General features: G+C 50.2%; 1 protein-coding gene across 6 annotated transcripts in view; it reads right to left on the bottom strand.

The window, feature by feature from the left end:
* Window positions 1–12,107, bottom strand: part of MSI2 (musashi RNA binding protein 2) — a 434,263-nt gene that overhangs the window by 24,029 nt on the left and 398,127 nt on the right. For 4 of the 6 annotated variants that reach the window (XM_007526695.3, XM_060203806.1, XM_007526696.2 and 1 more), the window contains exon 11: window positions 3,643–3,705. In XM_007526695.3, the coding sequence (XP_007526757.1) occupies window positions 3,643–3,705 (63 nt within the window). Of the gene's footprint in view, window positions 1–72; window positions 123–3,642; window positions 3,706–12,107 lie in introns of all 6 variants that reach the window. The other 2 variants (XR_009553096.1, XM_060203807.1) reach the window with 1 other exon arrangement.

The raw sequence follows: 12,107 nt of genomic DNA, 5'->3' as shown, positions 1-12,107 counted from the left end.
CAAAAACATGCAAACCAGCTGGTACTAACAGGAAGCTGGACACTGAGAGAGGATTAATAGGTGTGGACAAACCTTCCCGCTGAGCGTGCTCAGAAGAGTGTTTGAGAGGAGGTGTGCAGATCCTAGTGTAAGAGAGGCGGGAAAGTATGCCTCAGAGACACTCTCTCACCGCAGCCCCAACCAAGCAAGAGAAAAGACAACAGAAACATGACTCTCACACTCACCACCACCGTCAGGAGCTCATGTTACTAGACTGGAATAAAGCTGGCAAGTATAAAGTACAGTAAGGGGTCCTGTCCGGGGCTGGAGATGGACTGGGGGGGAGGGTTGGAGTGGGGGGTTCAGAAGCTCTCCAATTGATACACGGACCCCTCCACCCCACATAGTGTCACCCAGATATTGAATAGCCTGAAAATCTGAACCATTCCCCTCATGGGGGGGGGGTGAGGGGGGTCATTTGACAAACTGGACTGAGGTTTGGGTGGGACATGATGGGGCCGTTGGAACTGAATGGATACGGTCAAAATAAACAAACAAACTCTCTGAGCACAAGAAAAGATGACATTTCAAACTACCAGGTGAAGGAAAAAGAAAAGTGACCACTGATAGTGAAGTTATCTAGGAGTCGGCAGGGGCCTCCCCAAGAGGGTTGGGGGGGTGTTACCTGAGCCCTGCTCACCCCAGGTCCTGGCTGAATCAGGAAAAGGGCATCAGGCTTGGTCCAATGAAGTTGGCTGAGGTGGGTGCAGAGCTCAAAGCCCCCCTGGACCTCCTCCCTGACACCACAGCCCTGACCATACAAGTTGCCGACCTGAGCAAAACTGAACCTGTTCCTCATCCCGTGGCCCTTAGTAGGTACTTCCATTTCATGAGGCCTCCCACCACTTCCACCCCTATAAGTCATAATGGAAGCAAAAAAAAAAAAAAAAAAAAGAAAAGAAAAACAAAATTGTGGAACTAGGCAGGAAAAAAAAAAAGAAAAAGAAAAAAATAGAGGGGGGGGGGGCTTCCTTAGTATACCTAGTCCCTAAACCAATCCCAAGATTCCCAGGGAAGCAGAGGCCACTTTTCCCAGTGTTCTGAGCCACCTGTCAGGTGCAGTGCAGTACCAAGCTCAAGGTCAGTGCTCTGCAGCCTCTCCCTGAACCAGCTTCTCCCTGTGAGGTAATACACCTGAGCATGTACCGCCCCCCAGTAGCTGAAGCAGCTTGTTCTGGAGGCTGAGGAAACATCCTTTGCCCCTGGGGAGGAGCTGGGATGGGTGGAGCAGGGTTGCAGAAGTAGGTGAAGGTAGAACCAGCCCACTGGCCTCCGTGAGCCTGTCAAGGCCTGGGTTGATGCAGTGCCCCCACATACATGCCCCAGTGGGCCTAAGAGGTCACTGCACCAGGGAAATAACTGGCTATCCAGGTCCTTTTCCAGAGGGAGAGAGGGGAGAGTCCTTATAGGCCAAAAAGCACCCCCAAGTAAGAAAAGCAGAGATATTTCCTTCCCTGACCTTGTAACCCTGCTCCACCTCCAAATAGGGGCAGGTGGCTGGGTGAGCCTCTCTACAAGTGGGCAGTGGCCACTTTCCAGTCCCAATGGTATTCTGACTTTGGAGCTCCTGGACACCCTAAGACCCTGACACGCAGGCAGCACTGTGGGTTGCCCTGCTGCTTCCTGGCCAAGCCTGCACCCTGGGTGGCAGGCACCTCGGAACTGAGGATTTGCTTCTCCTACTAACCACACTGGTGGGGGGGCAGGCGGTCTGGGCACACACTCCTGAATACAATTCACTAGCAGTGCAGCGATGAGTATGGCTGACCTAGGATGGCCTGGGGGAGACGATGCTCCCAATGGAAATGGCTACAAAGAAAACATCACTGATCCTGAAGGAGAAAAAAAAAAAGTGTGGCTGGAGATGGCTCTGACCTTTGAGGTTAGGAGTTAGAGGGGATGGATGAGACACCCACCTGGCTCTGAGGGGGTCCGGGAGAGGGTGGGGGTGGCAGAAGGGGCACAGATCATGGGGAGACCACTCTCAGACTCGCAAAGAACCCCATGCTGCCCTTTAAACTTGCCATGAAGTCAAGGAGAATGGGGGTGGGGAGAGAGGCAGGGTTAATTTCCGGTTAAAGTTTAGTTTCATAATCCAAGTTATCATAAGAAAGAAACTGAACAGAGGAAAAACAAAAAACAAAAAACGACAACCAACAACACTCAGAAATCTCAAGGTTTTTCTTTTTTAGAGTCCCGCCCCACCCCCATCAGGCACAGGTAGGACAGCGGCTCCTGGATAATCATACCAAAAAGCACTCGAGTTTAAAAACCCAAACTAGAGGGGGAGTCTCGAGGCAGCTGTGTGTCCTGCTCCTGGGGCTGGGGGCCACTGAAGGGCTCTGGCCAGGGAGCAGTGGGGCCTTTGGAGAAACTGAGGAAAGGTTCTGTGCTCTCTGCTGAACTGCCCCTGGTAGCCCCCAGAGAACTCCCTGATTCTTCCAAACAAAACCCTGATCAGTAATTTGGGCGAGTGGATCCTTTGTAGCTCGAGGCAATGCCAGTTTGCATGGAACGGATTTTCACTGATGGTTCCAATGGGCCTCACTGTGCCAGTTTCTCATCATTGAGGGTTTTTGGATTTGGGGGCATTTGCCCTCTGGGCTTTTTTAATACCCCATTTCTTGGTAACCTCACCAGCACCTCCCTCCCCCACCCTCCTCAGAGCTCAGTTACATTGAACTAATTGCCTCCCTGGCTGCTCTGGTTGCCTGTTAGGGGTGTGGAGGAGAGCTGCAAACCAGGCTTGGTTTAGGAGAAGTGAGGCATCTTAGTGGGGGTGGGGTTGGGGGAGGCCCTGCTAGGAGTCCAGCACATAGCAGAAGCCCTGTTTAGTCAGGAAGGCCAGGAGGGAGCATCTAGGGCAGAAAGACAAATTCCCATCCCGGGGCTTGGGGCCTGACCACTCCCCAACTCTAATCTGACCCCATAGAGTCACTGAGAAAGTGCCTCCACCATACTTGTGGGGTTCCCAAGTGCTGAAAAGGTTGGATTTGAGACCAGAGGATTGAGACTACCTCATAGAAGAGAAAGCCCTGCTTCCCTTGGTCTCCTGAGTTCAGAAGCTTCCTAGCTTCTGCTAAGAGGGCCTAGGGGCCTGAGGAAACAGCAGCTACATTCCCTGCTGGGTCAGCTCCACTCTGGGTCTTTGGGAATGGGGCTGAGGTTGGTGCAGTGCGAGGCAGAGGGCTGCTGGCTGTTGTGAACAGGCTGAGCTTCTTTCTGACAAACTAGAAGCTGGGCCAGAGACCCAAGCAAGGGAGCCTTGAGAACCAGCAAGAGCCAAGGAGGGAAGTGAGCACAAGTGCCCTGAAACCAGCTGTCAGTGGGGTGGGGTGGGGTGGGGTGGGGTGGTGGGTGGGATTCATTCCAAGTCAAAGAGCAAGTCATTTTGCTTTTTCCTCATTGACAGCATCTTAAACCAGCTTTGGTTTGCAGTCCTGTGTGGGAGCCCTCTGGGAGCTGCCCGCCTCACCCCACCCCACCCTCCAGGCTGTGGTGAGAGGAGTGGACAGATGCAGCCACATAGATCCAACAGGGCCTTTACCTTCCCCTGCACACTGGGGCATGCCTGCGAGCCACCTGTCCCATACACCTTCCTACCTGATCCTCGGGCCGCTGCCACTGCCGCCGCTGCCACTGGTCCATAAGCCGCTGCTGGGAAGCCTGGTGGAGAGAGGGGAGCTGAAGTCAAAGCACCCGTGAGAAGAGGCCTGAATGGACCTCCCCCCACACACACACAGGCCACACTCCCCCTCCCTCCACACAAAAGACAGAGTGGGAAGGCCATCTCCATGGGTCAGCTGGCAAGAGGGCCAGTGGCTCTCTGGCTTCTGGAATACATAGCACTTATAGGTGTGCATCTCACACATCTATCACCCAGCAGACTGCTTCTAGAAGGCACAATGAAATAATTCATGAGGGCTAGAAGGACCTTCTCTTGAATAGGGTGCTCCCAGCTACTCCTGCGCTGATCCCCAGCGACTTCCCAGGGGCTTGTCTAAGCAGTGCAAGTGCACACAGGTCTCCACAGGAAGTCCTGGTCACATGCAGGAGGCCCTTGGGAGGATGGCCTCTGTTGAATAGAGCCAGGAAACTGAGAACCAGAGCCAGGAAACTGAGTTCCACATGTTCTTTAAAGGCTCTGCAGGTTTGCTCTGATACCTTAAGTCTAGACGATGTCAAGTGTCAGGGCTCCAGGTCTAAGGGCAAAGCATTCTGTGACTGGGGTGTGGGCATTGACCTACACATATAAGAAAACAAATGTGGAAGTCTGTGGGAAGGTTTACTTGTGTGAGCCCCGTGGCTTCCCCCCTTTCTCTCTCTCATAATATACCTATTATGAGGTACACTTTGGGGTTCAGCTTTTAGGTGGTTCTTCCCAGCTGAGTGTCACCTGTCCCAGGAAGCTGTGCATTGAAGGGTGTCCAAGGATCTTGGTCAAGTTGTGTACTAATACCACACCAGGCAGCAAGGGAACACAAGTCAGAAGGACAAGGGGGATCCAGTGTGGCTGCAGGTGAAGGAGGAGGTGGGTAGATATCCTGAGTTTCTCTGGGTCTGGAATCTGGGATTCACAAATACCTTCCCCACACAGAGAGACAGGCACACTCTGCCATCCAAGCAGACACTCGGAGGCCTGATCTCAAGACCCATTCCCAATGCCTGAGGTTTTAAATGTTGTCCAGAACCCAGGAGCAAACTCAGCATCCGACAGAGCTGCTCAGCTCTGGCCACCGAGCCTTCCAACTATGGAACTGCTACAGGACAAGAGGGGTGAAGACATGCACCATGGAGGGCAAGGGGCAGAGGAGGAGAGAAAAAAAAAAAGAGAGAGCTTTCCCCAAACCAAGCGAACTAGAAGCCCACTAGTGTCTAAGACTATTGGCCTAGCTACACAGAACTACTAGGATCAAGGGAGAGGGAGAAGTTCAAGAGGGAACGAGCTACTCTAAAAAGGTCAGGCTAAGCTACTTAAAGTGGCAACGAAATGAGACATACTTGCATTTAAATATGGTAATAGGGCTGTTGAAGGGGGAAAAAGAAAGATCCAGGTGAAATAAATGTACATGCTCACCCCTGGCTGCTGGAATAAGTGTCCCAGCTCCCCTGAAGGCCACCTGCAGGCCTGGAGAAGACCCCCCCAACCCCTACAGGGCAACAAAGACCCTATCAAGAGACTAGGGAGACCAAAGGAGGGATGCCCCCGACCAATTTCTTGGCACCAAGTGCTCCCCCCATTTCTTCTAGGCAGCCCAAGGATTTCTGAAGATGTGGGTGCTGGCAGAAAATGCTAAAGGAAAATCTGTTAGAAGTCACGTTACTCCCCCCTGTTGCAACGTTGTACACCAGGTCACCCCTGCAAGTAAAGCAGGGGTGGGGGTGGGAGGGAGGTCAAGTTATTCTTTTACGTGGGATGGAAGGTTTCCTTGGAAGCATGAGAAAAGGTGGGAGAGGAAGGGGGCCAAGACTTAGTCAATAAAAAAGAGATTTAGCAAAAGGCCTTTTTTTTTTTTTTTCCAGGAGTTGAACGCATTTTGGACAAAAAGTCTAAGAGAAAGAGGAAGGAACAAAAAAATCTTATCTAATAAAGGAAATCCATTATCCTTAATCTCAGATAAAGGCTCTTGCTGGAGACTAAGCAGACACTGCTAAGGGCTAGGATTTAATCTCAATCATCAAAAGGGGGCCAAGCAAGTGACAGGTGAGAACAGGGAACTGGGAGGAGAGCCATCCAACTGCCCCTTGAAGCTCAGCTCCACACACACCTTCCCACACTGCACCTGCACTCTTCCTCAGTCACCAGGACCACGGCCTTCTGCACTCATCTGTCCTCAGCAGGCATGTCCCAGAAGGGAGAAGACAGTACAATTGGCATCCCGCACAGCTTGTTCTCCTAGTCCCCTTTCCCAGCTCTGCCATGTCCCGTCCTGTTAGGTCATCCAACCTCACTGGTGACCAGATGGCCTGGTGGACAAGTTCTTGATGCTTTTTCTAGGGCCAGGGTTTCTTTGTACTGGCTGGGTTTGTGGAGGATGGGCAAGCAGAGACCTGGGAAAGGTAGAGAGGTATGTGTGTGTGTGTGTGTGTGTGTGTGTGTGTGTGTGTGTTAGTGGGGGGCACAGACATCACAGAATCATGATGACCCCACTTAAAGCTCTCCTATTGGAGGGTACAGCCTGCCTCTAGGTTAGCAAGAAGGATCTAAAGAGGCCCAACATGGGATCCCCTGATGGGAAGAAGCACTCCCCACTCCCCAGAGCTGGGACAAGCAGGGAGGGGAAGTCTTACAGATCCAGCATTTCTTCCAGGACCAGAGGAACTAGGCTGGCTATCTCCTTGGGAAGCTTCTCTTATTTTGAAAGGACAGAGTCTGGGGCAAGGAAAGACATGCTCTGGCAGTGCTGGTGGGGTGCCTTTAGGGGAAGGAGGAGATTAGGCAGGTCTAACAAAGCACACTGGCCTTGAGGCTCAAGCAAAGCTGTGGCAAAGCTTCCTAGCTACTGAGTACCCACGGCCACCCCAGCACCCCAGTAAGAGATGGTCTCCCCCACTTCAACACAGCCTGACAGACAGACACAGGAGAGTGCAACCAGCCTTCTGCTTATGAGACAAGTTGGCATGATAGCTAAGTACACAGACACTAAGCCTATCTGGGTTCAAGTCCTGGCTCAGTCAGTTTCTAGCTGGGTGACTTTGAGGAAACTACTGAACCTTTCTGTGCCTTGATGTCAGCATTCCTAGAGGGGATGATATGAATTCAGGGTTAACAGATGCCAAATGCTCAGATGAACACCTGCCAGAGTGCTGCGAGTGTCATTCTGGGGAGGCCTGTCAGATCTCTGTTGAGCCATCAGCCCTGCCTTTAGGACAGGACTGTCCTCTTGGGGCTATTCAACTTGCTTTGTGGCAGGGCTCATGAGGAGGCTGGAAGCACACAGGGGCTGAATTTCTTACTGGCAACTATCCTTCGTAACATCCCACCTTCATGATGACATTTCAGTGGAGCTGAGTTTCTGTAGCTCGAGATCAGAACTTGTGTGTGGTTCAAATAACAACGGGCCGAGCAGGCCAGCCTCCCCCCCCCCCCCCACAACCCCCACGGTGGCTTAGTACTTCCCACTTCTCAGTGGGAAATCAGGCAAAGAGAAGACTGTTTTGCTGATAAAATCTCAGGGCCTGCGATTACCTCTCTGGGAACTCGAGTAGTTCCTTGCATTTCAAGAGGATGTCTGGACACAAAGGAAGGAAGCAGGGAAGATGGAATTCCAGGCATAGGAGCTACCAGTCCCCACCTGGACTCACAGGTCCCGAATCCCTCTGCCTCCCAAGTGGGAAAAATAAAGTCTCATCAGGCTCTGCATCAAAGCCTAGACTTCAACCCTATTGGACTAGGCCTTGCTGTAGAACTTGTTAATGGCGTTTCCCACCTCTGGGTCCTAAGTGGCCAGTTCTTCACCACAAGGCAGTCAGGCTAGCAAACCACTAAAGCTCTTTCATTTCAGATCTGGCACAAGTCTGTCCAGAGTATGACACACCCCAAGTCGCCAGAGGGCAGTGCCTCTGGGGTTGGCATGAACACAGCTCTGGGGTTTGTGGCTCATTTACATAAAAGCTGTCCCCACTCCACTGAATGAGATGCTTTTCTGGGCTTTTTTTTTGGGGGGGGGGAAGCTATGAGACTTTACTGCAAGCTAGAACACAACAGTGCTTCTGTGGAGAGTTTTTTTTTTTTTCCTCTCCAGATTTATGACACCACACCTTTTAATGCTTCTGGGGCGCAGGCCTGTTTCCGCCTTACCTAAGCATGACTATTTTTACATGCACATCTTAATTCTCTTGCTGGGTGACTTCTTCTAGGGCAGCTCTGAGTTACATGTCCCAATTAGGATCTATCCCAGAGTCCACCCCACAGAAAGGTCTCATGGGGCATCTGTTGGTGCTCAGGTCCTGACACAGACAGTGAATCGCTGGGATGCTCACCTAAAAGGCCAAACTACTGGTACTATCACTCCCCTAGTGGGTCAGTGCGTCCCGTGGGCCAGGCAGCAAAGTTAGGTGCCCACAGGAGTGGACCGGGAGCAAGAGAAACACAGCGAAAAGTGCTGTGTGACGGCCATTAGAGCACCCTCCTCTGATCCTTATTCCCAGTTGACCAACAGACCACCTAGGGAGCTTTAACAAAGGCTGAGGCCTGGATCCCACCCCTGGAGAGTCTGATTCTTGTGGTCTAGGCTGGAACCTTTACATACTTCCCAAGTGATCCCCACAACAGAACAAGGTGAGGCTTAAGTTTCTGTCTTTTAAAGGCCTCCAGGTGATTCTGATCCACTGTGGACGCAGAGGACCCCTGATTTAGAGGAAGCCTGGGGGTGTCCTTTGACTTAGAAAACATGATATAAGGGAGTCGGGCAGTAGCGCAGTGGGTTAAGCGCACTTGTCTCAAAGTGCAAGGACTGGCATAAGGATCCCGGCTCCCCACCTACAGGGGAGTCGCTTCACAGGTGGTGAAGCAGGTCTGCAGGTGTCTATCTTTCTCTCCTCCTCTCTGTCTTCCCCTCCTCTCTCCATTTCTCTCTGTCCTATCCAACAACGACATCAATAACAACAACAATAAAACAACAAGAGCAACAAAAGGAAAAATAAATAAATAAATATTTTTTTTTTTAAAAAAAGAAAATACAATAAGAGTTGTGTTGCTGCTGCTGTTGCTTTGGGGCTTGGGGTGCTACACCTTTGTTTCTGCTCCCTATCCTGCAGTAACATGGGTGGACCGCCTCTGCCTGGGATGCGGTTCTGGCTCCATCACGGCTTATTTACATGACTGTGTTTGGGCTCGTGGGTCCTGCAGAACCTCTTGTGAGAGAAAAGGTGAGAATTGTGACATTCCTGTGGCTCCAATGGGCTGTGATTTGCAGGGATATCTTGATAAGCATATATTCTTCTAGATAGGTCCTTGAGCAGAGGAGATTTGTGCTGTGCTGAACCCCCATACACCCCCCCTTGCCCTTTCCTAGCCCAGCTTGCATCTCTCCTACCAGGAAATTCTATGGATGGTTCAAACACTCTTGGTTAAACCCAGTGATACTTTACTGAGAAAGCAACTGGAAGAAGTTCATTCAGAATGTAAGAAACTAGTCTTCAAGAGCTCAGAAATACCACTGTCTGTCATTCTGGCTGGCTTAGGACCCACCCCACCTCCTGGGCAGGCCTACCTGGTATGACAGGGCTAGTTCTTTAAAAGGAAAGAGCTCTGCCTTCTGTGCAGAGAGAGTAGCAGCTACTCAGAGGAGAGGATGGAAAGTTTCAGATGAGGCATTTTTAGAGCCATAGAACCAGATGGGGTTGGGGGGAGAGTTACATCAGAGCAGCAGGACTGAGGAGGAGGCATAACTGATAACCTGATAACTGAAGAGACACGTGGTACATGGTCAGACTGTCAACTTTTGCTTTGAAGAAAGCTGGTATGTATCCGTTAAGAAAATTACAGCAGGAGGTGCCATAGCACAAGAGAAGTTCTGGTGCTGTCATGTCTCTCTTTCTGACTATAAAAGTCTGCCTGGGAGTGGTGAACTCATGCATGTGTGAGGCCCCTAGCTCTGGAAAAAAAAAAGAAAAGAAAAGAAAAAGAAACAAAACAACTTTGTTCTAACCAATGGCACTGTAGCTGTGAACAAAACACAATCTGCCTCACAGAGCTCCTATTAGCTGACCCAAAGGAAAGCAAGGCTCCGTCTACAGATCAAGGTTCCCAGGACCAGGCTGCACACAAACCAACCATCTGGGAAAGGGAGAACACTGGCTAAGTCAGTGATGGTTAAACAGGGTATGTGGCTGACTCTGCCAGGGATAAGGGGGAAGGGGACCTGTTTGGGACCCATCAAGTTTAGAGACTGTTTCCTATCCATGTCTGCTTTTGGGTGTTTTCATAGATGAACTGGCTGTGGCTACTCCCTTGAAGATAGAGATGGTAATCAGAAGATTCAGTCCTCAGGGACTCTGTGTGTGTGCATGCGTACACTTCCAATTAAATCTCTTCTCCAAGGTTAAAAAAGCAGATGGAAAGGGAATGGAGGTATTGCTGTGACTATAACCTAGTTTGGGCCTTCAAAGGTCTGGCTACTTCAACTCAGTTAAAAAAAAAAAAAAAAAAAACCTCCTGGGCTCTGACACAGAAGGTTCCTCAAAATTCTCTCAGTTGTTACCCACTGAGCTGAGGTCAGGAGGTGTAGCCTTGTTTTTTGGGATACTTCCTTGTCCTCACTCTGACCATCCAACATCTGGGGTACAACACAGTTTTTCCGCAGTGCTGGCCAGAGGGCCTGCCAGCCTCAAACATGACTACACATCCCCTAAGCATAAGGGCCCTGACTCCCAGCCTTACATGGATACAGCTCTGCATCACTCTCTCCACAAGACCTCAAGGGCAATAATGCTGCCTTAGGGAGTTCATGCTGAAGCTTGTCCTGTCCTGTCCTGGATGGCTAGGGGACACCCCATCTGCCTGAGCCCCCAAGGCCAGGTGTGCAACAAGAAGGATCCCAGACTGTCCCCTCTTTTTTGAGTTTCTACTTTTATACAGTGTGCTGCCTCTTCAATAGAAACTGAATTTCTGTCTTTAGACACTTGTCCTCCTACCACCCATGGGACTAGCTACTGGTCTAAGTATTGTTTCCTCTAGTGCTCACCGTTCAGTTGGCTTTTCACACCAACCCGTTCTTGAAATTTCAGATGTCCATTTGCCTGAGAATGTCAAAACTATTTCTTCCTCACGAGGTCTCTTGCTGAGCCATGTAGTTTAAAGGGCCTATGCTTCTTTGGGGTGTCCTCATCTGCCTTCAACTGAAGGGGTCTTTGCAATGTTTCTGTGACAGCACGGTTCCAAACACTAGCCCTGTGGTTCCTACCTCTGGGGACCTGGACAGGAAATGTTTGAATGGCACGAGTACTCCAAGACTGTTTGCTGAAAGAAGGTTCCAGGTTCTCATGCTAACCACAAACGGGCTATGGGTAGAATAACACCTGCAACCTCAGCTTCCCTTCCCAGTGACTTGTATGCCCCAACCCTTTTTGTCTTCGGAAAGACGGAGTTCTAGATACTGAGTATTGGTGTTGGGCATTCACAGATGGGCAGAGGGTCAGGGAGGCAAGAGAAGAGCTTGGGTGGTGGGGAGGCACCCTGAGGACTCAGGGCACCTGCTCCTTACCAACCAGCACAGAAATATATGACATTTATAATGGCACATAGGTCACACCACACTGCTGACCAGCCCTAGTTGAAAGGGTGAATGGAATGGAAGAATACCCTTGCCCTAGCCTTGCTTTCTGGCCTATAAAGTAAAAATAAGCTTGGCCTGGTTGATGAGAAATTGTGATCAGTGTAATCATCCAACTGATAGTAGTAGTAGCACCTATCACTGCAGTACTTTCTAGGGCCACATCTCTCTCAAATGATTTTATCTTGGATAGAAGAGACATAAATTAAGAGGGGAGGGGGAAGACTGGGAGGGAGACACCTGCAGTAACTATTTTACCCCCCCCCCTTTTTTAAGATAGAGGATTCTCCTCAGAATTAAAACTTAATCTTGAAAAATTCTTTAGTCTGCTAAGCTCTCTCAAACCCTGTGTTCTGTCCCTACCAGCACGATTTTTCTGGCCCAAGTAGTTTTCATAAGGCAGTATGGCTCCACAGCCAGTGGATACCCACTAGATTCCATTGACTTCCTCAAGTGAAGTGGGTAAAGGAATGAAATCTTTGCAAAGCCACTCAAGATCGCAGAAATGACTTTACATACATTTTAAAACAAGGAAAAGAAGACTTTTGAAATGGCAGAAATAAGAAAGATTTGCATTAGTTTTTTAAAAATATATATTTATTTATTTATTATTAGGTAGAGACCAAGAGAAATTGAGCGGGATAGACAGAAAGGGAAGGAGACACAGAGCCACCCGCAGCCCTGCCTCACCACTCATAAAGCCCCCCCCCCACAGGTGGGGACCAGGGGCCTGAACCTGGGTCCTTGCACACTGTAATGCGTGTGCTTAAGCAGGTATGCTACCGCTAGGGC

The sequence above is a fragment of the Erinaceus europaeus genome, chromosome 12 (assembly GCF_950295315.1).
Source record: "Erinaceus europaeus chromosome 12, mEriEur2.1, whole genome shotgun sequence".
Lineage (NCBI taxonomy): Eukaryota > Metazoa > Chordata > Mammalia > Eulipotyphla > Erinaceidae > Erinaceus > Erinaceus europaeus.
The sequence above is the reverse complement of the archived record's forward strand: the minus strand, read 5'-3'. Positions and strand labels throughout refer to the sequence as shown.